This window comes from Antechinus flavipes, chromosome 3 (assembly GCF_016432865.1).
Source record: "Antechinus flavipes isolate AdamAnt ecotype Samford, QLD, Australia chromosome 3, AdamAnt_v2, whole genome shotgun sequence".
Taxonomy (NCBI): Eukaryota; Metazoa; Chordata; class Mammalia; order Dasyuromorphia; family Dasyuridae; genus Antechinus; species Antechinus flavipes.
Window position 1 is genome coordinate 558,150,930 of NC_067400.1, and position 27,135 is coordinate 558,178,064.

At 46.2% G+C, this 27,135-nt stretch overlaps 4 protein-coding genes across 5 annotated transcripts in view; 1 reads left to right on the plus strand and 3 right to left on the minus strand.

Annotated features, from left to right (window-relative positions):
- The window catches only part of RRP8 (ribosomal RNA processing 8), a 25,017-nt gene extending 16,782 nt beyond the window's left edge, over positions 1-8,235 (minus strand). The window contains exons 1-2 of the mRNA XM_051990812.1: positions 7,795-8,235; positions 4,196-4,418 (exon numbers count right to left, since the gene is read on the minus strand). Of these exons, the coding sequence (XP_051846772.1) occupies positions 4,196-4,418; positions 7,795-8,235 (664 nt within the window). The remainder of the gene's footprint in view (positions 1-4,195; positions 4,419-7,794) is intronic.
- On the plus strand, positions 8,090-16,187 carry ILK (integrin linked kinase). Of its 2 annotated transcripts, none has more exons than XM_051987623.1 (13): positions 8,090-8,188; positions 9,083-9,191; positions 13,102-13,267; positions 13,472-13,567; positions 13,677-13,773; positions 13,921-14,004; positions 14,192-14,277; positions 14,671-14,780; positions 14,864-14,991; positions 15,114-15,235; positions 15,332-15,431; positions 15,530-15,660; positions 15,765-16,187. In XM_051987623.1, the coding sequence occupies exons 2-13, from the start codon at positions 9,103-9,105 to the stop codon at positions 15,912-15,914; spliced, it is 1,359 nt and encodes a 452-aa protein (XP_051843583.1). In that variant the 5' UTR covers positions 8,090-8,188; positions 9,083-9,102; the 3' UTR covers positions 15,915-16,187. The 2 variants fall into 2 exon arrangements, with proteins under 2 accessions (XP_051843583.1, XP_051843584.1); XM_051987624.1 differs by lacking the exon at positions 8,090-8,188 and adding an exon at positions 8,286-8,394.
- On the minus strand, positions 16,158-18,304 carry TAF10 (TATA-box binding protein associated factor 10). Its single transcript, XM_051987625.1, has 5 exons — positions 18,013-18,304; positions 17,328-17,485; positions 16,851-16,915; positions 16,597-16,711; positions 16,158-16,369 (listed from the first exon to the last, which is right to left on the minus strand). The coding sequence occupies exons 1-5, from the start codon at positions 18,218-18,220 to the stop codon at positions 16,280-16,282; spliced, it is 636 nt and encodes a 211-aa protein (XP_051843585.1). The 5' UTR covers positions 18,221-18,304; the 3' UTR covers positions 16,158-16,279.
- Positions 18,305-20,653: 2,349 nt separating this feature from the next.
- TPP1 (tripeptidyl peptidase 1) lies at positions 20,654-27,038 on the minus strand. The gene is made up of 13 exons (XM_051987622.1): positions 26,926-27,038; positions 26,747-26,830; positions 26,189-26,328; positions 24,934-25,084; positions 24,693-24,820; positions 24,423-24,607; positions 24,121-24,319; positions 22,615-22,803; positions 22,326-22,395; positions 21,971-22,091; positions 21,652-21,810; positions 21,325-21,450; positions 20,654-21,168 (listed from the first exon to the last, which is right to left on the minus strand). The coding sequence occupies exons 1-13, from the start codon at positions 26,940-26,942 to the stop codon at positions 21,028-21,030; spliced, it is 1,710 nt and encodes a 569-aa protein (XP_051843582.1). The 5' UTR covers positions 26,943-27,038; the 3' UTR covers positions 20,654-21,027.
- Between the last annotated feature and the right edge of the window lie 97 nt (positions 27,039-27,135).

Sequence of the window (27,135 nt, forward strand, 5' to 3'; positions counted from 1 at the left end):
AAAAAAGATATTAGGAGACACCCCATTTTCCAGAGCTAAGACTGTGTCCCGAGCTTGACATAACAATCCTTTGGATTCACCCTCTGGATGATCTCAGCCATGGCAAAATCCTAGATTTAGTTCGCTGTAATACTTTGAGCAGTACCAGATGTTCTTTGGGCCTAGACAAGTACCTGAAGTACCCATGTCATGAAGCGCTGCTCTGAGTCAACCGTATCACATTATTGCCCCTCATTGTTGGGGCTACAGCTTAGTCGGCGGCCATAGGTATTAGTACTGAGATCCTGACCTGCTCATTGGGGTAGGGTTCCAGAATATGTGTCCTTGAGGACAAGTCATGTCCCTCACTCTGAAATTAAACTTTTGTTTCATTCCAGACAGACTCTCCTCTCTAGCTTGTTTTGTTCAGCTCCAGCCACTCACAAGTTAGAAACCTGTGGATTTACCTCCCATCAAATTGGCAGAACTAATGAAAAGGAAAAACGGAAAATGCTGGAGGAGCTATGGGAAAACAGAAGCATTAATGTATTATTAATACACATCAATGCATTGCTGGTGGGGCTGTGACCTGGTGCAGGCATTGTATAAAGTGATTTAGAACTACTGCCCACAAGTTATTAACCTGTGCACACCTTTGACTCAGCAATACCGTTATTAAAGCTATACCCTAAACAGACCAAAGAGGGAAGAAATTGATAAATTCAAAACTATTCCTAGCAGCTCTTTTCATAGTAGTAAGGAGCTGGAAACAGTGTACTCAGAGGAGTAGGGGAGTGACTGAATAAATTATGGTATATGAATGGGAAAAAATATCATTGTGCTTTAAAAATGAAGAAAGGAGGATTTCACTGAAACCTAGGAAGACAAATGACGAGTGAGATGAGCACAACTAGGAGCAATTTATGCAACAGCAATGATATAGTAAAGACAACTTTGAAAGATTTGGGAACTGGGATCAACACAGTAACCAAACACTTCCAAAGGACTCATGATAAAACACGTTGTTCACCTGCTGACAGAAAGAGGATAAACTCAGAATACAGACTGAGATATATTTTTCTGACATAACCAGTGAGGGAATTGGTTTCATTTAATTATAAGTGTTTGCAATCTGGAATTTCAACAAGGTAGGTATTATAGGAAAGAAAATAGGCAGGCAAGGAGGATCTACTAGAAAATCAAACTTTCTTTTCTTTTACAAGGCAATTGGGGTTAAGTCACTTGCCCAGGGTTATGAGGCTAGGAAGTATTAGGTGTCTGAGGCCGGATTTGAACTCAGGGCCTCTTGACTTCAGGGCCTGGCTGCCCCATAAAATTTTATTAAAAAAAAAAAAAAAGGTAAAAAAGAATGTTGTATATAGGAACAGCAATATTGTTCAAAGAATAATTGTGAACAATTAGGTTATTCTGAATACTATACTCATATCAACTACAACGGACCTATGAAGAAACTCCTCCAAAAAAAAGAACTGATAGATGTAAAACCGTAATTTGCATACTTCTGTTTATCAGTTATGGTTTTATAAATTATGGTTTTACATCTATCTACCTACACACACACACACACACACACACACACACACAGGTGTCAAAATAGTGGTCTGTATAGGAAGATGGGGAAGGAAAACAGACAGTTTGGAATTTAAAATGCAACCAAAAATTAAATGTAGTTAATTTTTAAAAATCATATCATTCTTTGATAGATGACAACAAAGAGATCAATGTTAAATGAGACATAAAATAAGATCTGTGCTCATCAAAGTTGTTTGAGATTATTATGGAAGATGTTACATATAAAAACTAATTTGAAGAGGAATTCCCAATAGATGGCAAGCTTTTCCAGCTGTTCCTGTTTCTAAAATTTGTTGTATCAAGGCTCATAATACTACAGAGTTTCTTTAATATTAAAAACATTCATAAGCACTTAAAAAAAGATAAGAATAACAATCCATATAGGAAGAATCAAATTATGTCTACATCAGGGTTAAGGCAACTAGAAATGGATCCTTGCCGAATACAAAATGACTTAAAAAAACAAATTAACATAATCTATACTGTATTTCATTTTAGTTTATTAATTTTCCCCAATTACATTTTTATCTGGTTCAGGCTACAGAAGAGAGTTTTGCTGTTTAAATTTGAGAATTCTATGGTTTAAACTACCATGTGCAGCCGAAAAGGTAGCCATTCCATCAGTATGCATGTATATGTATAATAAAATCCAAACTATTTATTGCAAATGAACAAATAAGGTGGTCCCAGAATTTAACAACAGGAAGACAGTAAGCTGAATATCAATGGGTAAATCATACATGCAATGATTTCAATGATCTGTCACTGTTCTAGGACTCCATAGCTTATCTTTTATAACACCAATATTTTCCTAGAGATGCTATATGGGTGTTATGATCATAGAACACTGCAATCTCTGAAACATCAAAATTCTGACCACCCCTAAGAGCAAAATGGAGAGAAGCCTAGTAAACTTATGTAGCCTACACAAATTACTAATGATGACATTCAGTAAGTGTAGAATAAAAGATATTCAAAAAATATAACAGAAAAAGATTGTTAGTTCACTGTGGTCAGTTAGCCAGAATAAAGAAAAAAGAAACCCAGTCTGAGTACTGCTGTAATGTAGTTTGGAGACATTGGTATCTAAGGCCCTGGGAGAAAGGCAAAGAGTTAAAAAAAGGAAATCTGAGTCCTGACTGAGGGCTGCTGTCCCCTGTACCCAACTCTGTGTGTCTATATCTATCCCTATTCCCACAGAACTAGGGGCTGTACTTGCTGATTCAGTCTGACAAGAAGTATTTATTATATACTTATTATTATATATTATATACTATGTATAGGATCTTGTGGTCTTCAATAGGGATACAAAAACAAAAGTCAAATGACTGTCTGCTATCAAAGTTAAATCCTATTGGGGAGGAGAACTGACAGGATCAGGATGGGAATAAATTTTGGGAGTTCCTTGAACTTGGCTAGGAAATCCTGATCTAATCCAACCCATGGTAAAAGGAATTCCCTTTAAATTATACCTGACAACTTACATGAACTGATGCTAAGTGAAATGAGCAGAACCAGGAGATCATTATACACTTCAACAACGATATTGTATGAGGATGTATTCTGATGGCAGTGGATTTCTTTGACAAAGAGACCTAACTCAGTTTCAATTGATAAATGATGGACAGAAGCAGCTACACCTAAAGAAAGAACACTGGGAAACGAATGTGAACTATCTGCATTTTTGTTTTTCTTCCCGGGTCATTTTTACCTTCTTAATCCAATTCTCCTTGTGCAACAAGAGAACTGTTCGGTTCTGCACACATATATTGTATCTAGGATATACTGCAACATATCTAACATATATAGGACTGCTTGCCATCTAGGGGAGGGGGTGGAGGGAGGGGAAAAATCGGAACAGAAATGAGTGCAAGGGATAATGTTGTAAAAAAAATTACCCTGGCATGGATTCTGTCAATATAAAGTTATTATTAAATAAAATAAAATAATAAAAAAAATTATACCTGACAATAAATCACCTAGCCTCTGGGGGAAAATCTCCAAAGAAGCAGAACACAACATTTCTTCTGGAAAGCATATTCTATTTTTGTATATCTATAAGCATTAAGAAGTTTTTCCTTGCTAATTTCAAACTTAAATCTTTTCTCAACAACTTCCACCCACCACTCTATCTTCTGGGGCCAAACAGGCCAAATCTAACCACTCTGAAGACTATCTGTGTGACCCTTCTGGGTTTTCTCTTCTTCAGAATAAATTTCCTTCAAACTTACTCTCATCTGGCATGGAGCTTCACTCTCCTGTTGTCTCCTTCTTCTATCTCATCAGTGTGATAGCCAGACTTAATAATAGTTGAGATGAAATCTGACTATGACAGAAGGCAGAAAGAAGATAAGAGGACTCCCTTTTTCCTTGAAGTCATACCCCTCTTACTGTCAACGTTTAGAGAAAAGCTTCCAGTGTACAGATTGCCCCTAAGAGAGGCTGATGAGAATGCATATGTGTGCGTTACAAAGGATAAGGATGAGATGCAATCTGGACCATTGGAAGAAGTAGGCATATTGATGAGAACCCAGATCTATTACAGTATCATTATTATGATTTTGGGGAAAAAAAGAACAAATATGATTAAATGGGAAATTCTTCTCCCTCCCTTGCTCCCAACCTTTGCTCTCTCCTTTCTTAATTTTTACTCTTTGAACTGGTAGCTTTGAATTTTCTTCCATAAATGGAGCCAGTTTGGGGGTCTTCTTCCTCTTTTTTCTCTTCTCCTCCTCAAGGTCAGAATCTGAGTTGGAGTCATTGCCCTCTTGGTTAGGAAGAGGATAAGGCAGTGCTGCAGCCTGGAGTGCTTGTAATGTAGTTTGGAGCTGTTTACGGCTGAAGCCCTGGGGGAAAGAAAAGAGTTAAGGGAGAGAAGGAAATCTGAATCCTTAATGAAGGTCTCTGCCCCCTGCACCCTGTTCAGTGTGCCTACCTCTATCCCTACTCCCACTGAGAAAAGCAGAAGTTCCCTCAATTAGGAACTAACTAATTGATCCAGTTTAACAAGAAGTATTTATGAGACACCTTCTATGTACAGGGCCCTGTGGTGATCAACAGAGATAAAACACAAAAATGAAATGACTGCTTTTCATCAAGAGGTTATATCCTAGAGGAGATGGAGTTACACCTTACAAGTTAAGTAAGTATATACAAAGCAAACACAAAGTTATCTTTTAACAGAAAGCACTAACAACTGAAAGCAGGGGAGTTTGGATCAAAAAATACTTTAGGTTTGAGCTGAATCTCTAAAAAGATGAAGGTGAGAAGGAAAAACATCCCAGGTGCTGGGACAGGCAGCCTGTACAAAATCTTACAATGGGAAATGGAATGCTAGGCATAAGTAACAGGAAGTAGGTTAGTTCAGGCAGAATGTACCATGTATGAGGGCAAATAATATGAAAAAGATACTCTTGGAATCAATGAAACATTTAAAAAATTGAATAAACTGAATATATAACATGTTTAAAAAAACTATATTGTTTTCAATTTCATATTTTTCCTCATTGTCTTTTTACATGGTTACTTGTTAAGTTCTTAATTAAAAAAGAAAAAAGAAAGGCTGGAGTCCATCCATCAAAGTATGGTTCTGAAACATGAAGGCTTGATTTCTTCTCTGATTCAGGCAGAGAGAGCTAGAAGGCTCACTGGAGATCTTATAATCATAGGATCATGTATTTAGTGCTGAAAGAGACCTGAGGTCGTTTGATTTAGTCCTCTGATTTTAAAGATGGGGAAAGAGAGACCCGAACAGGCTCAGTGACTTTGTAATAAGGGATAGAGATAGGATTTGAAACAAAATCCTATGACTTCAAGGCCAATCAATACCCTTAATCCAACTTCCTTATTTTAGAGAACAGGATACAGAGATCCGCTGAGAGGATACTAGCAGACAGGTGTTACACAAGCAGGGGATTCCAAAACTGAGATTCAATGCAGGGGCTTTAGCCTAAAACCACTCATTCTCATCCACCAGGTTGCTTTCCCTTTTAAGTTAAGTTTAAGTTAAGAAAATGAGGGCAAAAATGCTTACAACAGGCTGTGAAAGAAGAGCACTTCAGACGTTTAATTATGATCATTATATTCTATGTTTCGTACATATCCCAGGTTTTTGTGCTCACAACCTTAGCCTGAAATGCCTGTTGCCACAGCCATCCCCCTATCAACTAGTTACTGGTTGGGATCCTGGTCATCTTTCCAAGGCAAATTCAAGTTTGCATCTTCTTCGGAAAGTCTTTCCTCATCTTTCCAAAATTGTCACTCCTCACTCCAAATCTTCTAGCACTAATCTGTGACCTTCCCTGAGTCTTAATGCAATCTTGCGAATCTTGGAATTGCCTTTTCTCAGTCTCCCTTAATCTCAAATCACCCCTAGCCATGTCCACTACTCTTTCTGAAGAGCATTCATTAATCTTCTCTGATTTGTCTGGTCACTTATTCACCAGAGACCCTCCAAGATCCATGTTGTGCTTCCTAATCATGAGTCCCCTCCTCCAAATCTCTGACATTTTCTCCTCAGGTGATATAACAAGACCCATGGCCAGAACTGTCATCTTTTGGTCTTTCAGCAAAATGTCAATTTTGGGCAGAAGTTATCATCTTTCAACCCCACCTAGCTACATAGAAAGTGATCCTTTCTAGCTACGACCTTGGGGCACCTCCAGCAACATTTAATTCCTAAGTTAGAAATGGACATTTGTGCAACAAGTATCTCTGATAAAGGCCTCATTTCTCAAATATATAGAGAATTGAGTTAAATTTATAAAGATGCAACTCATTCCCCAACTGATAGTAAAAAGGATATGAACAGTCAAGTTTCAGATAAAGAAATCAAAGCTATCTCTAGTTATATGGAAAAATGCTGTAAATCAAAGCTTCTCAAACTATAGGTCTCAAAATTATGGTTTATTATCAATAAATGTTTGATATGTATACCTATTTTATATATTTTTATATGTCCCAGATAAGTAATATAAATTTCTTGGGTGAAAAGGATCATAAGTAGAAAAAAAAAAAAAAAAAGGAAAATGTTGGATGTTGCAGGGGATATGGGAAAATGGGACACTAATACAATCATTCTGAAAGAGCAATTTGGTACTATGTCTAAAGGGACAGAAAATTATACACACCCTTGTTCCATCAATACCCCTACTAAGTCTATATTTCAGACATCTAAAAAAAAAAGGGGGGGGGAAGGAACTATTTGAGCAAAAATATTTACTGCAGCTCTTTTGTGGTGGCTAAGAACTGAAAAAAAGGCTTAGTAAGCTGGGGAGTATGATTGTAATGGACTTTATTGTACTACAAGAAATGATAAGCAGGATAATTTCAGAAAAAGAACCTGGGAACACATGAACTGATGCATATTGAAATGAACAGAACCAGAATATCTTACACAGTAACAGTAACTGTGAATGTAGTAATTCTCTACAATACAATGATCCAAAAGAATCCCAAAGGATGAAGCATACTATTTTCATTTTCTTTCACTTAAAAAAAAAATCTTCTTGTACAAAATGCCTAATATGGAAATGTTTTACATAATTGCCCATGTGTAACCTACACCTATATCTGATTGATTATGGTCTCAGGTAAAGAGCACGGGAGGAAGGGTAAAAATTTGGAACTCAGAACTTTAAATAAAAATGTTAAAATAAAAAAAAAAAAAAGGGGGGGGGGGGGGAGAGATGGACAACAGAGACCAAACCCGGGCGTGAAAAGGAGGTATCCCTCGTCCCTCCACCCCTAGGTCCGGCCCCACTACCTAAGACAGGACCCGGTGGGGGGAAGCCGCAGGAAATCGCCGCTCCCTCCCTAGAGGGGTCCCTAGAACTCAGGGCGAGGGGCACACGGACACTGGGACCCCGTGGATCCTGGCGCCCACCGCAAGGGCGGGAGCCATTGGGCCACACGGCCACGGAGCTCCTTAAGAAGAGGGCAGACTGACAGCCCCCGGCGGGGTTCCCACGGGCACCGGCGGAGCGGTAATATTAGGACACACGAGGTTCAAGAGGACCGAATGTGGGGGGGTCACACAAACACAGGGGGCGAGCCCCACACGCCGCTGATTCCAAGAATCGGGGGGGAGGGGGAGTGTCATGCACACGCAGAGGGAGGGACACGCGGACACGAGGGGCTTAGGACTCACCAACACCCGGCTCACGAGAACCCTAGGGCACAAAAGAGAGGGGAAAGTACACGCCCACGCGGCGGCAAACTTACCTTGGCGCGCGGCGCCGGCTTAACCCTAGCGCGCGGGATCGGGGGAGTGCGGGCGGCCGGGGCCGGGGGCTCCTCCGCCCACTCAGGCTCCTCGAACATGGGGGATCCGGGACCACGTGCGACACGGCTATAAACCAGGACCAACGAGAGGAGGCTATGGGCGCCCAGAGCGACCGCTCCGCTCGCCGGGCACCAACGAGAGGAGGCTGTGGGCGCCCAGAGCGGTTGCTCCGCCCGATAGAGACCAGCGAGAGGAGGCTGTGGACGCCCAGAGCGGCGGCGTGGCGAGGGGCGGGGCCAGGCCGGGATCCGAGGCGGGTGTGGCAGGGCTGGCGGAGGAGGCAGCGGCCGGAGTAGGAGGCAGCTACGGTTGGACCTGGCCCCTGGAGCCCCGGTAAGGAATCGTGCGAACTTGAGGCGGGGGCGGGGCCACGAACCCATTTTATGGTTTAGGAAACCGAGCCCGGAAAGTGGCACTGAATTGCCCGCGCTCGGCGGGCCTGGATAACGGGCGGGCGGAGTCCCCAGCCTAGTCCCAGAACGCTGTGCAATTCGGGCCGGTCGCTACTTTCTGTGGGCTACAGACCCCTCAACTGTCAGGTGGGGCTCGGGGCAGTCTGTGGCGGTGCCTCCCTTCACCCTTTTCTGGAACGAGGGAGTCTCTGGAGAGGGGAAGGGACAACGCCCAGGAGCGACTCCTGCCCTTTCACTGCGGGAGGGCCTCCTCCCGACTCTTCTGTGGCAGACTAGTGGCTCTCCCCCCGCGGGCCCGAACATTCCCACGCGCACAGCCGCTTCCGAGGTCACGGTGGGTGCGTTGCTGCTGCAGGGAGAAGTCAGCGCCCGGGGCCCACTCAGCCTCGGCGGGGCTCTGCCGGGGAAGTCCGAGGCTGCTCCTCCGGGGAAGTCCGAGGCTGCTCCTCCGGGAAGGATAAGCTTGTTTGGAGACGAGTGCATTGACTAAGCGGGGTGCGGGGTGGGAGGGACGTGGAAAAGCCTTCTCCCTGTAGCTCACGCCTGTAAGCCGGGCTGTTCTCTGGGAGCGTGTCGGCTGTTGTCTGTCTCAGAGGAGCGAGGAGCGCCTGGAGAGGTCCACCGGTATGACTATCCCCAGCCGGGTCATCCTCCTCTGCTACTTTCCCCGTCCTGCTGCTGGCGCAGCATCTTGGACAAGCCAGGCAGCGAAGATGGCTCTGACCCACTGGGACCGAAAACAGGGGGGAAAGGCTTTTCTTTTGGGGGGGTGATAACCGGAGTGCCTCTCCCCCCTCTCCTCCTGACTCCCTAGGGCCCGAAGCAGCTGCTGTCATGGACGACATTTTCACCCAGTGCCGGGAGGGTAATGCTGTGGCTGTGCGTTTGTGGCTGGACAACACAGAAAACGACTTGAACCAGGGGTGAGGGGCTTTGAGGGGCTGGGCAGGGAACAGTTAACTGTGGCTTTGGTATCTAGGCACAGCCTTTTCTTGGGCAGGGCTTAGTTTCTGTGATCCGTACCAGGGCCAAGTGGATAGGGCTGGTGATGTTGGGGAGGGGGAATGTATTTGGCAAAAATATCGGGAGAGGGCTAAATAAGACTATGACCCTAATTCTTGCCATTAGGACCTCAGGTGGGTGCGTAAGGAGTTGAAGCCCTAGAACAACTCTGAAAAGCAGAATGTGAAAGTTCTAGGAATTCAGAGCTAGATATTCATTTCTAAGGTCTTAAATCTACAATATTGCATTTCTCTTTTTGCCAGGATTAGTGTAGTGGTAGATAAAGTACAACTGGATTTCAGTATAGCCTCTGATGGCTTATTAAGCTGTCTTTGGAAGATAGAGTTGTGAGCTCTAGTTCCTAGTTCTTGAGCCCTGAACTAGGAACTTTGCACAGATTCAGACCCAGAGAATAGTAGGTCAGTGTTAACGGGGTGGGAGGTCTCTAGTGGAGTGACCCAGGCACCTTTTGACTTTTGCTGTTTCAACATTTTGAACATTGACTTGAGGAAAGGTGTAGGTAGCATGTCTGTCCTGTTAGTTTCATGTCAACTACAAATAGTGATAGCTAAAAAACTGGACAGGGCAATTGGGACAGCCGGGTGGTACAGCGGATAGAGTACCAGCCTTGAAGTCAGGAGAACCTGGGCACAAATCCAACCTCAGACACTTAACAATTCCTAGCTAAGTGACCCTGGGCAACTCACTTAATCCCAGTTGCCTCACAAAACAAAAATAAAAACAAGAAACAGAACAAGATCCCAAATCATACTATTAAGCTAAGGTCAGATCAAATCTAATAGAAAATTTCACAGAGCTGTTCAAACATGTAGTCTTATTTTTGGTTTAAAAATTTCAGTTGCACAAGTACCAATTGTGAATGTACAGATCAACAATTCCTGTGGAAAAATTCTGGGGATTTTAGTGGAATACATATTGAATATGAGTTAATGTGACAATGTAGCCAAAAATGTTTACTGCTTCCCAGGTCTCATTCAGAGGCATTCATTCAACATACATTTTTTTCAGTACTTAGCCTGTGCCAGGCATTAGCAATACAAAGATAAAAATGAAACAATCTGGGACAGCTAGGTGTCACAGTGGGTAGAACACCAGCCCTGCAGTCATGAGGACCTGCCCTCAAATCTAGCCTCAGACACTTAAACACTTCCTAGCTGTGTGATCCTGGGCAAGTCACTTAACCTCAATTGCCTCAAACAAAAAAGAAAAGAAAAGAAATAAATCCCTCCTCTCGAGGAGCTTCCATTCCACTTAGAGAAAGGGGAGGTTAACATACATAAATATCAATCTAAAGTGAATATAAAGTGGTTGGAAAGGGCACTAATGTTAATGATTAGAAAGGGATCTAGTCACACTTGAACTGAGCAGGAAAAAAATAAGCAGGATGTTCTAGGAGTCTTAGGTGAGGAGAGAGTTCATCTGACTCATGGCAGACAAGCCTGTGTGTTAGGGCACAGAAGCTGGAGATGGGGTGCCAAATTTAGAGAATAGCAAACAAGTCACTTTGCCTGAAAATTAAGCATGTCTGAGGGAGAGTAATGGGAAGTCAGTCTGGATAGATCAGAGTATCATTGACAAGAGTTTCAAAAGCCAAATAAAAAACTATTATACAGTAGATTTAATCACTAAAGCTTCTTGAATAGAGGAGTGATAGGGTCAGACCTACATTTTAGAAAGGACAATTTGGGGACTAGAGAATGATGAGACCCAATCTTTTTCAGTAGTCTGGGCAAGAGATGATGAGGGGCCAGAAGAGGGTGGTGATTATGTGAATGGAAAGAAGGGGGCAGATGTGAGAGAGATTGTGGAGGTAAACTCACAAGACTTGGAAATTGATTGGATATGGAGGTGAGGAACAATAAAGAATCAAAATGACTTGAGTGTTTGAACTAAGGTGGCCAAGAAAATGATAGAAATAGGGAATTTAGAATGAATTAGTTTGGAGAGAGAGATGAAATCGATTTTGGACATGTTTAGATTTCTGTAGAACATCTTATTAGGAGTATATGGTTGGTGATTTAAGACTGATTGCAGCTCAGGGAAGAGTAGGTCTAGCTATAATGATCTGAGAATCATTTGCTTAGAAATGATAATTGACTATATGGCAGTTGATGAAGTCACTAAGAAAGAATATAAAGAAAGGCAAAGACGAAGCCATGGGGACACTTAAAGTTAGGGGCCCAAACTTGGATAATGATTCAGCAAAGACAACTGAGAAAGAATGTCTACACAGAGAATCAGAGATATTTCAGGAAACTCTAGGGAGAAAATATTAAGGAGTTGGTTAGCAGCATCACAGATTAGCAGGAGATTAAAGATGACTGAAAGTGCCACTTGTTTTAGAGAAATTGAAAAATCTTTGATAATCTTGGAGAGAGCATTTTCAGCCTAGTAGTGAGATCAGAAAGCTAGTTTGGAATGAGTTGAGGAGAAACATTAGAGGACATAAGAATAAATGAGTTTTTTTTTTTAAAGAATGTTATTTATGAAAAGGAGGAAAGATAAAGGACAATGACTTGAGGAAATGCCATGGTTAAAAAAATCATTTGGTTATTGAGGCTAAGGATATTTTTGTAGAACAATAGCGAAGAATAAGCCAAATACAGTGAGATTGAAGATTAGGAATGGGGAAGATGAAGGATAGTGGGGGGGAATAGTACTGGTAGAGCACTGCTAGAGATGACAGGGGAGGGGGTCAAAGGCACATGTTAGAGAAGTTGACCTAGAGTAAAGGAGGTGAGTAGGGAGGATCATATTAAGGGCTTTTTGAGTTATAGAAAAAGGGAAAAAAGAAGAGGATTGGAAAAACTGTCATGTGAAAAAGGGGATTAGGCTCAATGTAAGGAAAAAAATTTTAATTAGAACTACCTATAGCATGCAGTAGGAAATAGTTAAGTTTCTTATGTCTCAATATTATAAAGCAGATGCTGGAAAGCCAGTTGTTCAGGGTGTTTTAGAAGAAATTCCGGATCAAGGACTGGACTTAGAGCAGAGTCTCAGAATCTCAGGATTTGTATGTATACAAATATATTTGTAGCTGAAAGAAGCAAAAGGGAGCAGGCCAATAGCCGAACTAACTGGAGCCCCTGCTCCACCCCTCTTCCTAATGACCCAAACCCTTCAGGCCCAGCCACACCCCTCCTCCTCAGACTAGCCTGTCCCCAGTCCTTTAGAGTTCTTGCCCCACCCCAGTCCTGCCTCTCAACTCTGCTTGGGTTGCCTTCCTACCTCCAGACCTTGGTGGGAATTTCCTTATATGGCCATTTGACCAGAGGCCCTCTGCTGGAGGCAAGCCCCACCCTCAACAGCTTCTGATTTCCCTTTTAGTCCCTAGAGTTCTGCTAGAACTCTTAAGGATTCTCCAGTTCTAGTGACTATTGTCCCTCTTTTAGTCAACAGATCCTGATGTTTGACTTCTGCCAGTTTTTTATTTTGCCCTTAAACTCCATCCCCACCCCCATTAAAAATCAGTTTGTCGAATTTTACATTTTTTTTCACTTCTGTGTACAAATTAATTTTTTTCCATTTAATAGATTAGGAAACAAGCTCAAAATTTAAATGACTTCCAGGCTTATACATGGACGTTTTATGAGTCCAATCCAATTTTGTTTCATCCATCACATTTTTCCTCTCCATCAACCCCTTAACCATGTTGTGACCCTAAATTGATTTTTCTGACCCTCTATCCTATAACACAGGAATGTTTTTATTTCTACAATCCACTTTTTAGGGTAGGGGCTGAAAGCACTTTGTAAAGTTTAAGGCAGTGTATAAATGTGAATTATGATTTTATTTATTCCCATTTTCTAGGGATGACCATGGTTTCTCTCCATTGCACTGGGCCTGCCGAGAAGGCCGCTCAGCTGTGGTTGAAATGCTGATCATGAGAGGAGCCCGAATCAACGTAATGAACAGGGGTGATGATACCCCACTCCACTTGGCAGCCAGCCATGGGCACCGGGACATTGTGCAAAAAGTAGGCAATCTTCCCTCTCCTTTATATCATCTAGATTGGAGCACTATTCAGAGGCATGGGACAATGGGATAGGGTTTGGCCCTTGGCACTGGATGAGGAAGGGCTCTTATCTGTACATCTACTGCCAGAAAACAAATTGATTGAGGAAGGGCTGGGGGGATACTGAGTTAATGGGATACACATATCTTTTGTTTTTTTTCCCAGTTGCTTCAATACAAGGCTGACATAAATGCAGTGAACGAGCATGGGAATGTGCCCCTTCATTATGCCTGCTTCTGGGGCCAGGACCAAGTGGCAGAGGTGAGGACTTCACTCATTTTGGGGAAGGAGACCACCTGATCTCCAAAGGTGTTATAGGAGAAAGTGGGTAGGGATGAGAAATGACCCCTTATGGTCATTCCTTCCCCAGGATCTTGTTGCTGGTGGAGCACTAATCAGCATTTGTAACAAGTATGGAGAAATGCCAGTGGACAAGGCTAAAGCCCCACTTCGAGAGAGCCTCCGAGGTGAGCCTTGGATCCTAAACTCACTGTCCAGCCCCCAACATTGTTTCCTCAGTGGAGTCCATCTGTGGGAGGGGGAATAGATTGGGGTCCAGCTTTCCTGTTGCTTACCCTAAGGGGCTGTGTCTCTCCATTGCTTTTCCTTCTCAGAACGGGCTGAGAAGCTGGGCCAGCCAATGGGCCGGATCCCATACAAAGACACATTCTGGAAAGGAACAACACGCACTCGACCTCGTAAGTTGAATTAGTTTACTCTTAACACCCAACAACTCTTCCCTTAACGTTCTATTCCTTGGTAAACTACATATCTACCCCCCAATTCCATTATCCTCAAAGGGACTGGCCCTGGACATCTTCCCCCATCCCCCTTCAGGGAACAGCCCCTACCTAGCCCCCCTGTCTAACACCCCACTCCTCTCAGGGAACGGCACCCTGAATAAACACTCAGGCATCGACTTCAAGCAGCTCAACCTGATGGTGAAACTCAACGAGAACCAGTCAGGAGAGGTGACCTGTAGACCCTTAAGAACCCCTTAGTTCCAAGCCCAGATCCCCTAACTGCCTTAGCCTTGGCCTCCTAACCACACCCCGTCTACCCCAAGCCTTCTGCATAGGCCAGGAACCCTGTATTGTGCTTTTTCCTCTCTAATCATTCCTCTACTTCGCTCAATGCATAGTGGGGGAAAACCTTGGATTTCCTGGAGAGAAAGTGGGTTTGGCTCCAGCTTTACTTCTTATTTTGCTGTGTGAATGAATTATTTGATCTCTCTAGGCCTTTACTTTCATCTATAAAATCAAAGGGGTTATAGAGATGATCTGAGGTCCCTACCAGCTCCAATTTCTTTGATCTTATCCTCCCTGACCCTAATCCCTAATCTGATCCTGCCTGTCCCAACCCAGCTGTGGAAGGGTCGGTGGCAGGGGAATGATATCGTCATCAAGATGTTGAAGATCCGTGACTGGAGTACAAGAAAGAGCAGAGACTTTAATGAGGAGTATCCTAAACTGAGGTGGGGGAGTTGGGGGCATGGGGAGGTGGGGGGGGGGGGTCAAAGGGACAGAGCAGCAGGTGAGTTCTGGCTTATTTTTGCAGGATCTTTTCACACCCCAATGTGCTGCCTGTGTTGGGAGCCTGTCAGGCACCCCCTGCCCCTCATCCTGTTCTCATCACCCACTGGATGCCTTATGGCTCCTTGTACAACGTGCTTCATGAAGGGACCAGTGAGTTGTGGCATTGTACCCAGAAAGGGATGGGATGGGGGGGGGGAACAGAGGTGGGGGGTGGAAACAAGAACCTGCAGCCAGCTGTCTGGTCTGAGGGTTAACTCCTTTCCTTCTCCCAGATTTTGTTGTTGATCAGACCCAGGCAGTTAAGTTTGCTCTGGACATGGCAAGGGGCATGGCCTTCCTGCACACACTGGAGCCCCTCATACCCCGGCATGCCCTCAACAGCCGAAGTGTCATGGTGAGACTTAAAGCTGCAATGGACTTGGTATATCTAATCCAACTGTTACTTGAGCAGATTCCTCACTACAACCAGCCTTTGTTTTTTCCTCCCCAGATTGACGAGGATATGACTGCCCGTATCAGCATGGCTGATGTGAAATTCTCCTTTCAGTGTCCAGGGCGCATGTATGCCCCTGCCTGGGTGGCTCCTGAGGGTAGGGGGGGATGAAGGTAGAAGATAGCAGATTTACTGGGGAGGTGGGAGATAGGAAAAGAGTCAAGTTTCTTATCCCAATTCTTTCCCTCGACCCAGCCTTGCAGAAGAAGCCCGAGGAGATTAATCGTCGTTCTGCAGACATGTGGAGTTTTGCCGTGTTGTTATGGGAACTGGTGACAAGGGAAGTACCATTTGCTGACCTCTCCAACATGGAAATTGGCATGAAGGTTTGGAGAATGCAGGGGACATGTTTGGGGGGGAGGGAGGAGGGGAAGCAGAAGCAGATTTATGGGACAGATGTCCTGAACCTGGGGATTCTTGCTGCTTATAGGTTGCTCTGGAAGGTCTCCGACCCACCATTCCTCCAGGTATCTCCCCACATGTGTGTAAACTCATGAAGATCTGCATGAATGAGGACCCAGCCAAGAGGCCCAAGTTTGATATGATTGTGCCCATCCTGGAAAAGATGCAGGACAAATAAGAGCCTTATGGGGGGAAAGGGGTACATCTATACCCCCTTCCTAGCAGCAGAACCCAGGGCCCTTCCCTCTCCTGGCAACGGTACAGCCACCTCAGCTCCCCCTCACCCCCCAGCTTTAGGGGCTACCTTCCCACCCCCCCATCTGCCAATCTTGGAGGAGTGGGGGTAGGCTCAGCTTTGTTTCACACCATGCCAAGCCCCACTTCTCAGTGTCTCCCCAATGTGGGAAGAGCAGCCACCTGCCTCAGTCACAATAAAGGTTTATTATGAAAACAGGCTGGTGTGGGAGTGGGTGGGGAAGAAGGAATGGGACTGAATGTGTACACACCCACACACACCCCCGGCCAGCCGGGGAAGAGGTGAGCTTAGGTGAAATAATGTGGCTTCTTGACATTAATGCCATATTCACTGAGTGCAGGGGTCAGGTCTTCCATGGTCAAGGTATACTTTCGGTCCTGGAAAAGAAAAATAGAAGAGCAATAACATGAGCAAGGGATGTAGTCTTGATTCTTGCATTAATGTCCCGAGGCAAAGACTTGAGTTTTTATGTATATAAAATAGGGATGATAATTCCCATAGTTTTCACAGGACCACAGGTGTCTACTAATAGAAAGTTTCAAGCTTCATTAAGAGATCCAGGGGAACATTTGTCACATCACCAGCCTAATGCCAATCTACTTACTTTGCTCTTGCTCCTGGAACTGCCTGAGGCAGTGCCCTTCATCTTGCAGTGCTGTAGGGCATCATTGGCAATGTCAGAGATGAACTTCTGGGCTGCCAGGGAGATGAGCCGGACACTGGGAAGGTAGAAGGAGTTGGCATATGGGGATAAAACTAGCCCTCCCTCAAGTTGAAGTCTGTACTTGGCATACAGAAAGGAGCTAGAGATGCTCACTAGATGCTGGGGACTGGATTTTCCTGTGCCAAATCACTTACATTCTGGGATCAGAGGCTTCAAAACCAGCACGATTCAGGTAGTAACCAGTAACAGCATCTGGAATCTGAGAACATGCATAAAACTTCAATCAGTCACTATGCTAAATACTAGGGATACAAAGAAAATCAAAAACAATCACATCTTTGAAACCAAATAGTTTATAGTTTAATCAACAAAAGTGTGGAGGGGGTATGTGCATAATAGAAAGGGAAGGGGAGGCCAAAAGTTGGAGATTTGGGTAAACCTTATAGAAAACAGCTCTAGAAATAATCCTTAAAAGAAATTAGAACCTTTGGGTAAATCTAGCTTTTGCTGAATGCTAATGCCCTTCAGAAACAAGGGAGAAAAAGACCTTCAGCCTAAAGATAAAAATGGATCTCGCCAAGGAAAAATTAATGACCGAAGGAATGGCAATAAATTGGCCAGCACAATCCTGCAGAGAACTGAAAAAAGGTTGTAAAAACAGTTATACGTACTGTGGGTGTGTAGTCTTCCAGTTGCATGAGGAAGTCCACCAGGGGTGTACTAGACACAACGGGCTTGACCTCTCCATTGGCAGCACCAGGCAGCACGTACACTCCGTTAGACATGGCACCTTCAGGGGGGGCTGTTCCCCCAGCTGCAGATACCGGGACTGGCAGAGGAGATAAGAGGAATTTCAAATGGATAGTAGAGTAGTGGAGAGAATGATGGCTAGGAAGCCAGCACTAAATGCAGGAGGGGCACCTGGCTGATCTGGAAACGGAAAGGCCTCACAACTAGGTCTTCCAGGCTCGCATTGCTCAGCTGTTCACCATTCTCTCGTTTCCTCAGCGCTCTGGAAGGCTCGCCGTCCTTCCCCCTCCCCTCCTCCCCCCCCACCACACACACACCCCCCTCCTCTTTACGGCCTTTCAGAGACAGAAGGGCCTTCGGTTATCCAGTCAGTACTCTGTGAACAAGAATCTCTTCTACGATAGAAACTGGTCCTCCAAGCTTCTCTTTGAGGCCTTCCTGGAGGGGTCGGGCGCCTTCCATCCTACGACAGCTTTGCTTTTGTCAGCACTTGTTTTCCTTTAGTCGATGCCTCAAGCTGCGCCACCCACACGAGAGCCCCAGTTCCCCCTAGCTCTTCTCATCCTATACGGGTCCTGGCTCGCTCCCCCCGCGATCCCTGCTCACCCGAGGCCCGGCGGTCGGACGTGTCCCCCCGGCCAGGGCCGGGGCCTGCGCCTCCCGCGGGGCTGGCCTTGCTCTCGACTGTAGCGGGAGCCGGCGCCGGTGCAGGGGTCGGGGTCGGAGCAGGGGTGGGGGTGGGAGTCGGGGCCGGGCCCGGCGGGGCAGGGGCAGGGGCCGGGACCACCTCGGGGTCCGCGCCACTGCCACTCATGGCGCCGGGCAGGAGGCGGGGAGCGGGGACGGAACCCGAGGCCGAGAACTAGGAGGACAGAACCGCTTCCGCTTCCGCTTAGGTTCACGTCTTTCCCTCCCCCTCAAGCGACTTCCTCCTATTTCCGGCTGAGGCCGCGCCCTCCGATCCCGTTGGCGTAACCGCGACGTCGAGTCCTACGGCTTGTATTCCTCTCCCACTGGCTCCGGCTTGGCGCGTCTCTTTCGCCCCACCCCACCCAGGATCATAGAGAAGTGCGAAGCTAGAGGGTCTGCAGAACAGCTGGCGTTGCTATGGAAACCGGTTCGTTTGTCTTCAGCCGACTGAACTTTCCTTTGGGCTCCCGGACCTCGGAGGCCGGGTGAGCCCACTCTTCGCCCTCTGTGATGCCGGTCCATGTTGAGGTCTCGAGCACTCTGACTCAAGTCCGAGTTCATCTATTGCTTATTGGGTGGATGACCCGGTAATTAACCTCACTGGGCCTATTGCCTCATCTGTTAAAAAAAAAAAAAAAAAAGATGGTGGGCTAGATGATAGCCCTTCCCCCCAACCCCTCAGTCCCCGGGTCTCTTCCGCACTAAGCCAATGAGTGACCCCTGGAGGCTGGGGGAGCGTCGGGCCGAGGCAGTAAGGCCTATGGGGCGTTGGGAATCCCTGGATGCTGCTCCCACCCCGCCTGTGCTCTGCCAATCTGGGCAATGAGAAAGGCCATGACAAATGGCTGCTCTAAATTCAACAGCACTCTTTCCGGGAATTTTTATGAAGAGTAGCATCTACACGTTTAAGAAAGGGCAACGTGTTACCCATGGGTAAAGACCGTCAGTTCCCTCTACTTCAGTTATCTCTGCACGAGCCTACCCAACTACATCTCTTTATCTGGGAAACAGGGCTCCTCTATCTTTGCTTTTTCCCTTCCTGGATTTCTGGACTGACCTGATTTTAAGTGGCCCAAATTCTTTTCTTCTAGGAAACTTCCAGAAGCCAGAGGCTTCCCCCCTCCCCCACTTTGTGTCTAGGGGTGTCATTTTCCCTGACAGTATCCTCCCCCTGGTCCAAATTCCTTCTCACACATTGACAGAAGAGGCTTTTTTTAACTAGTGTTGAGTTTCTCATTCCTGGAGGCTTTCTGGAGAAAACGGGAAGCAGTGGAATATTGGATTTGCAAAGCAGGAGACTTGGTCCCAACCTTAATTAGCTGTTTCAACCTGGATTTAAGTTTGTCTATCTGTATTTGACAAACATTTCCTTTATTTTTATGTTGCTTTAACAAAGTGCATCCAAACTTTTTTTTTTTTTTTTTGCAATTGGGTGTCTACTTTGTAAAACCTTATATTCACCTTATTTCTGTACATCCCTTTTTTGCCACTGTGGCAGCTATGTGATACAGTGTATAGAACACTGGGCCTGGAGTCAGGGAGATTCTTTTCCATGAGTTCAGATCTGGCTTCTTCTGAGTTCTTCTGAATTGGGTGACTGAAATTAACCCCGTTTGTCTCTGCTCCTTGTTTGTAATATGAACTAAAAAAGGAAATGGCAAACCATTCCAGTATCTTTGCCAAGAAAACTCACATGGAGTCATGAAGAGTCAGATACAACTAATTAACAATTTGCAAAACAGGCCTACCTATTTTACAATGTTATTGTAAATAATGTGGCTGGATGACTTATCATAGATATTAATAGAGCTTTGTTTTTAACTCTACTGCTTTTGTCATATAATAGAAATATTATAACTATCTAAATTTGTCATGATCCACTAATAGATTGCACCTAAAAGGGGGAGGAGGAAATAATTCCTCATTTAAACTTGTATACTGCTCCTGCCTTCCTTTTCTCCTACCAGTGCCTAGCCCAATATTCGACATAAAATTTTTAAGAATTGTGTTAACTATTCACACCAGTCAAAATGATTGCATGGGTGACACTTCTTCCTTCAATTCCATTTGCAATCAAGCTTATTTCTAACCTGTCCTAGCTAACAGTTTTTTAAGAGCATTTATGATAAAGGTTCAGGGCATCAGGTTCCTTCCTCATCTCTGCTCCATTTTCTACCCTGGAGTTACCAACAGTAAAAATGAAAATGGAAATCTCCAGGACTTATTCTGACTCAGCAATAACAAGGAGTTAAGGATCAGGGCCCAAGGCCCATGAATTAGCTCAAGTAGCAGACTAGTTAATAGATGCAAAACCACCTCCCTGTGAGCTTAATGGGACCTGGGGCCTCTCTGACAGCTTGTCCTGGTGAGGATATTCCAGACTATACACATGTGTGACCTATTTAGGTCTCAATTTCCTTTTCTGAATTAAGATATTTAACTGACCTGCATGCTCTTCTTTCATTTAACTGACCTGCACCCAGAGTGTGCAGGACTCTGGTCTCTGAAGACCAAGGGAAACCGTGCTCTCTCTGTCCCTCAAGCAACTCAGAAGATGTAGAGAAAAGATCACAGGCTTTATTTTTTTTTCCGCAAATATAGACAACAGTAAGCAAATTGGGAAGGGGAATACTCATGGACAGATGAGGTCATCTATACTGGCTGTGATTGCCTGGGGCAGGTTTGGCTTCAATGGCCTGGCAAGGGAAACTGAAGAAATAAGAAGTAGGGGGAAGAATTAAGCCCTACAAATACTTTGTGAGGGGGTAGTGATGTTAATCAGTACCCATGAAAGTTGTAGGATTGGTTACTGCAGGAGTCAACTTAGTGTTCACAGCAAGGATGAGTCAGGGAATCAAGAGTACCTGCAGCAGGGTGGGATCAGGGTGTCAAAGAGGGTGGCATTTTCCAAGAACAGGGTAAGATCAAATCTCAAGGGTCTAGCAGGGCTTTCAAGAGGGCTGGATAGTTGGGAGTTCCCCAACCTGTGACTGGATCCCAACCGGGTTTGGAACAGAATCCCTGACCCTGCACCTCTTCATCCAGGCAAGCCTCATGGCAGCCTTGAGTCACCTGTGGTAAAAAGGGAAAGGGTTATACCTGAAGGCCTGCCCCCCCCAAATACCTCAAATCCTCCATATTCTCACTACAAACTTTGTCCTCACCCATTTAACACCTTCATTTCCACCCTTGTTCTCCCCAACCCCTATCTCCACCCCCCAAACTCACATCAAATAGGCCACGACCCTGCATTGAGTATAGTCGAGGGTTGAGGAAACCCAGAGGGGGACGGCCATTCAGGAGTCGCTGCTCATTCACTAAGGACAAGAGCCCCCCAAAGACAGGGGTTGATGCCTGTGGAAGGAGGAAAGAATGCATATGACAAAGAGCAAAAGGAACAGGAAAAAGCAGCATGTCTTTCTACTTAACTGGCTAGAGTGGGGATAGTGTGTGATCCAAGGAAGAAAAGAGTGTGATAGAAGTAGCAGTCATGATAGAAAAAGCCACGTAAGCACAAGGATGAAAATTGGGCTAGGGAAGTGACAGTGGTCTCACCGAAGTGCCAGATACCCAGGGAATGGGCACATGGTTGCTAACCACCCAGTAGCCATCAGAGAGTGCAGCTACATCAGGATAGGCCCGGCCACTTGCATTGTAGTAACTGGAGGGAGGCAGGTGAGTGGAAGAGCCCAAAAAGTGGGACACAGCTTCATCCTAAAGAGGGAGAACAGCCATGGGGACTCAGAGCCCATCCTGATTATTCCTCTAATGCCCACAGGCCATTTATGTCTCTCAGACTAGGAATATCAAGAAGGGTCTTGTAGGACTGAATTCCCCTGGTGCTGGGGGGCAGGGTAAGTTATCACTCTCACACCTGGTACTGAGGCCTTGGGAAGATGTTACTGAAGCCGCCGCCACTGATGTAGTCGACAATCTCTTCTGTAACCATGAAGGGATTCCGGAAGGAAGTCCCACCCACTGTTGTAACATAGGGGCTGTAGACATAGAGGTCTGGGAATTAGTACCTGGGGATTTAGGTCAGCAGAAAGGCTCAGGGCCCCAAGGATCGTAGGTTACCCAGTCCCACAGATCCTGCGTCACAGGTTAGAAGGTTTCCCAAAGGTCACAGGTCAGGGGAGCCTCAAAAGTCACCATTAAGAGAAGAGAGCATCTCAGTTTGGTGTTACAGCTTGGGAACAAAGTAGCTGAGTGGTGGTGAGGAGGGTTACCTGGAGGCTGGGAAGCTGGGACGGAACAAGTGGCCCTTTGGTCCTGAGAAACACCCGGCACCGCTGTCCCCTGATAGAAAAAACAGCGACAGGTCTGAGGTTAGTTTTTGAAGTCAGGAGTTTAGAGAAGGGAGAAAAAATGAGGGATTCTTTAAAGAGGCCTTAAGATGGGAAATGCAGGAAAATGGGCTGAGGCAGGAATATCAGTAAGAGATCAAGGTTAGGAATCAATCAATTGGACTTGAAGATGGAGTCTTCTATCAGGATCAGAAGTCTTGAGCATGAGTACCGGAAGCAAAGAGCAGGGTGAGCCCTCGAGCAGCGGCCTTCATGAGCTCAGAGTTGACCCGGTGAAGGTAGGCAGTACTGAGCGAATCCTCATCATCCCCATAGCTCACAGTGTGCACCAATGGCAACGAAGACTCGTTACTGAGCAGGAGGAGCCACTGCAGGAAAGGCTCCTGGGCCTCATGACGGCCTAAAGGTCAGAGAGAGAGGGCACTGTTTTCTCTACTCAAGTGGGGGGAGCCAGATGTGCCAGGGTCCCCTTTTTTTAACCTCTAGGGGCTGACCAGCCTCATAGTTATTTTTCATTCACCTCAGAAGGGGCTTTCTGGAAGCATCTCTTAGGCTCTGTTTCTCTACCCATGGTGGGGAGGGAGCCAGATGCACCTGGATCCCCTTTCTCCCCTCCTTTAACCCCACTCTGGGGGATAACACTAGTTACCTTTCATCCTCCTCAGAAGGGGCTTTCTGGAGGCATCTCTTAGGCTCTGTTTCTCTACTCATGGGGAGGAGGGAGCCAGATGCACCTGGATCCCCTTTCTCCCCTCCCTTAACCCCACTCTGGGGGATAACACTAGTTACCTTTCATCCTCAGAAGGGGCTTTCTGGAGGCATCTCTTAGGCTCTGTTTCTCTACTCATGGGGGGGAGGGAGCCAGATGCACCTGGATCCCCTTTCTCCCCTCCCTTAACCCCACTCTGGGGGATAACACTAGTTACCTTTCATCCTCAGAAGGGGCTTTCTGGAGGCATCTCTTAGGCTCTGTTTCTCTACTCATGGGGGGGAGGGAGCCAGATGCACCTAGATCCCCTTTCTCCCCTCCCTTAACCCCACTCTGGGGGATAACACTAGTTACCTTTCATCCTCAGAAGGGGCTTTCTGGAGGCATCTCTTAGGCTCTGTTTCTCTACTCATGGGGGGGAGGGAGCCAGATGCACCTGGATCCCCTTTCTCCCCTCCCTTAACCCCACTCTGGGGGATAACACTAGTTACCTTTCATCCTCAGAAGGGGCTTTCTGGAGGCATCTCTTAGGCTCTGTTTCTCTACTCATGGGGGGGGAGGGAGCCAGATGCACCTGGATCCCCTTTCTCCCCTCCCTTAACCCCACTCTGGGGGATAACACTAGTTACCTTTCATCCTCAGAAGGGGCTTTCTGGAGGCATCCCTTAGGCTCTGTTTCTCTACCCAAGGTGGGGAGGGAGCCAGATGCACCTGGATCCCCTTTCTCCCCTCCTTTAACCCCACTCTGGGGGATAACACTAGTTACCTTTCATCCTCAGAAGGGGCTTTCTGGAGGCATCTCTTAGGCTCTGTTTCTCTACTCATGGGGGGGAGGGAGCCAGATGCACCTGGATCCCCTTTTTCCCCTCCCTTAACCCCACTCTGGGGGAATAACACTAGTTACCTTTCATCCTCCACAAAAGGGGATTTCTGGGGCATCTCTTAGGCTCTGGTTTTGAGGGTTCTTGGAATGCCAATTTTTTGAATCTCTATGGGGAGGTGGCCTACCAGGGCTGCTGTAAACCCAGGTGGAGATGTTGGCTCCAGCGCTCATGAGGTACTGTACATCTAGACTGGCTTCCAGTCCAGCTCGGCCATGTCCTTGTTGCCCAACTACTCGACTGACGGAGTTTTTGTGAGGGAAGCTCTTCCCAAAGAGTTTCATGAACTCTTCTAGATCAGCATCATGGAAGTACTGCTCTAGGAACTAGAGGGGGAGGAGAAATAGAATAGAAAAGGTCAGGGTCAGAAAAGGATGGGGAAATGTATTGACTTTCTCAAAAGAGTGTCACATATAGGAGGGAGCTCACCTGGGCACAAGCCTGGCTATTGTTGGGAGACCCAGCGCCCACATCCTGTGCAGTCAGGTTGTATCTCTCACGAATCACAGCTGGAGTCACCCCCATGTGCAGACTTAAGGACTCCTCTAGCTCCAGCTTTGGCCCTGGTCGTTGCTGTAAGGAGGAGGCTCTAGGGAACCGGTGGAGTCCACCCACTATGCATTAGGAGGAAATGGAATTAGCTTCTAGGCAGGATCCTATTTCCCTCCCTTCCCAATTTCCAGTCCCCAAACCAATTACCAAAGTCCACATGGGCAGCCAGGGCCCCAGGGAGGCTGTATGGACGTGGGGACCTCACAACACGGCCTCCCCCCAGTCTCCCAACAAAGCGATGGAACTCTGCCCCAGGAAGGAGCTGCTCTGCTTGCCTGGGGGTCAGAAGTCACAGAGCTGGGAGTCAGCAATTATTAGAAGAATCAGGGGGGTGGGGAGAACCTTTACAACCCCTTATCCCTCCTTGGGCAGCTAGTCCCCAACTCACTGGACAGTCATCTGGCAGGTCAGGAAGTCCTCTGTGATCACTGTTTGGCAATCTTGGACTCCAACCGCTAGAAGCCATTTCTGCACAGTGCTAAGAGTGAGTGTTGATGGTCGGACCAATGCAGCTACATCTTCCAGAGACAGGTACTTCCCTATTGGGAAGAGGGGAAGAGTGGATTGAAGGAATTATCAGTAAATCTCATGGGCACAGATGTTATAGTTCACCCCAAGCTTTTGAGAGAGAACACTGAGGGTTGAAAGGGTCCAGATCCCTGGGGGATGGTAGCTTAGTTTATTACAGATCTTGAGCTAAAGATTTTTTTAGCATTTCCATTCATTAAACTTAGTCATCACAATTCTTTTCTAGACCTCTTACAAACATTTGACACCAAATCCAGTGCTTTTTCTATATCACAGTCCACTCCAACAAGATTTAGGTGGTTGTCCTTCATTTTTGAAGACACCCAAAATACTATGTTAGAGTTAAATTATGTGTCTATCCTCTGTAGCTGATCAGACCAATACAAGCTCAGAATGCTCTGCCTCAGGTCTGAGGCAATCCCTTAGGAACATTTGAAGTGGATTTTCTTACTCTCCACAACTTGTGTTTCTAATTGTGTTTTTGTGTCTTTGCTCATGTGTGCTTTTTCTGGAATTTGTATCTCTTCTTCTCCATATCCTCTAATTGCTGTCAAAATTTTTCCCACTCTTTACAGTATATCTCCACACCTCTTCCAGTTTTCCCTAGTTTCACTCAGAGTTTAGAAATGGGGGATCAGACCCCATTGTGCAGAAGATAGGGCTGGATTTATAAGCTTGAGAATTTATATAGGTAGAATACCTTTAAAAGTTTGGTCAGAGAATTCGAGATACAGAGAAAGGGATGGTTCAAGAGAGACAGGAAAAGAACCAAGAGACAAGTGTCACCAAAACCAATGGAGTAGAGTATCCAGGAGAAAGGTTTGGTTACCAGCTTTAAAAATTCCATTAGTCAAGAAATAAAACACAAGCCCGTTTGGTTTAGAATGTTATGTTGGGGTGGGGTGGGAGCAGAGCGAGAGAGCTGCTTAGAACCCCTGGAATTGGAGAAAAAAGGGATTATTATACAGCTTATACGACCTATGCAGTTCATTTTCTTTCACTCTATATTCAACCCCGAACACAGATCTTCCCTCCAATTGGTATTGCTATTCGCAGTCTATCTAGTGTCCCTCCATCCCCACCCCTACATACTTCCCCCCAACACACACACACACCGTATCGGGGGGAGCCAGGGTCGGATACATCGTGCACCAGCTTCTGAAGTTGCTGCAGGTTCTGCTGTCTCAGAGCGAAAGTCAGACTCAATGATTCAGTAGGACCCACACGGCCAATAGACACCCAGCCCGGCGGCGGCCTGGGAACATGGGGAAGGGGAGTGCGTGTGAAATTAGGGTTCCTTCTTTTTTTACAGGCTCGTATCAGATCTGGGGTGATGGGAAAAAGGGGAAAGGGGGTCTAAGAATGTTGAGGTTTAGGGACTTCCAAAAGGTCTGGTGTCAAGGATTCATACCAAGTGCTGCTGGGGAATGGCGGAGGAGCTGGGGGAAAAGAAGATTGGGAATCAAGATCAAAGAATGGCTGATGGGGGAATTTTAGAGGTAAATGGTAATAGTTTGGGAAGGGGAGAGGGGAGAGGCGGGTCGGACCCTCGCGGAAATAACAGTAGTTCTTAATATACTTTCCTCAAATCAACCACGTGAAAGAAGCGAGTAGTCTAAGAGTTGGTCTGGGGGGAGCAGGGAGGCTGGCCGAGGTCAGGGGCGGGCACTCACAGGAAAGGCTGGTCAGGCTCTGGGCCAAGGCCTCGGGCACAGACACACAAGGCGACGAGCAGCAGGAGCAGGGGCCCGGGGACGCTGCGGAACAGGGGGGAGGAAAGAGTGAGCGGGGCCGGGGACATCGGAGAGCGAGCCCATCCCGAGCTCCCGCCCGGCCCTGGCCCGGAGCTCACCAAACCTCCGGCCCCATGGCAGGACCCTGGGAACAGAAGGAAGCCGGGACAGCGTGGGCACTTTCCCGTATAGATGTGGGCGGGTTGGGGGACGGACAAGGAGAGCCCCGCCCCTCCCTCAGACACGCGCAAACCCCGTGTTGGGCGGGTCCCCACAAACAAAATCAGACGGAAACCCCCACCCTCCACCCCGCTCCGCCCCGCACGTAC

Bases quoted from the DNA above. Each gene is read 5' to 3' on its own strand.
- ILK (XM_051987623.1), top strand. From the start codon at position 9,103: ATGGACGACATTTTCACCCAGTGCCGGGAGGGTAATGCTGTGGCTGTG. The intron at 15,236-15,331 runs GTGAGACTTAAA...TTTCCTCCCCAG, and splicing joins TCAACAGCCGAAGTGTCATG to ATTGACGAGGATATGACTGC. The intron at 15,661-15,764 runs GTTTGGAGAATG...TGCTGCTTATAG, and splicing joins ACATGGAAATTGGCATGAAG to GTTGCTCTGGAAGGTCTCCG.
- TAF10 (XM_051987625.1), bottom strand. From the start codon at position 18,220: ATGAGTGGCAGTGGCGCGGACCCCGAGGTGGTCCCGGCCCCTGCCCCT. The intron at 17,486-18,012 runs GTGAGCAGGGAT...CTCCTCTGCCAG, and splicing joins GTCCGACCGCCGGGCCTCGG to TCCCGGTATCTGCAGCTGGG. The intron at 16,712-16,850 runs GTAAGTGATTTG...CTACCTTCCCAG, and splicing joins GAAGCCTCTGATCCCAGAAT to TGTCCGGCTCATCTCCCTGG.
- TPP1 (XM_051987622.1), bottom strand. The intron at 24,608-24,692 runs GTAATTGGTTTG...CCTAATGCATAG, and splicing joins GGCTGCCCATGTGGACTTTG to TGGGTGGACTCCACCGGTTC. The intron at 21,451-21,651 runs GTGAGACCACTG...CTCCTTCCACAG, and splicing joins CCTGGGTATCTGGCACTTCG to GCATCAACCCCTGTCTTTGG.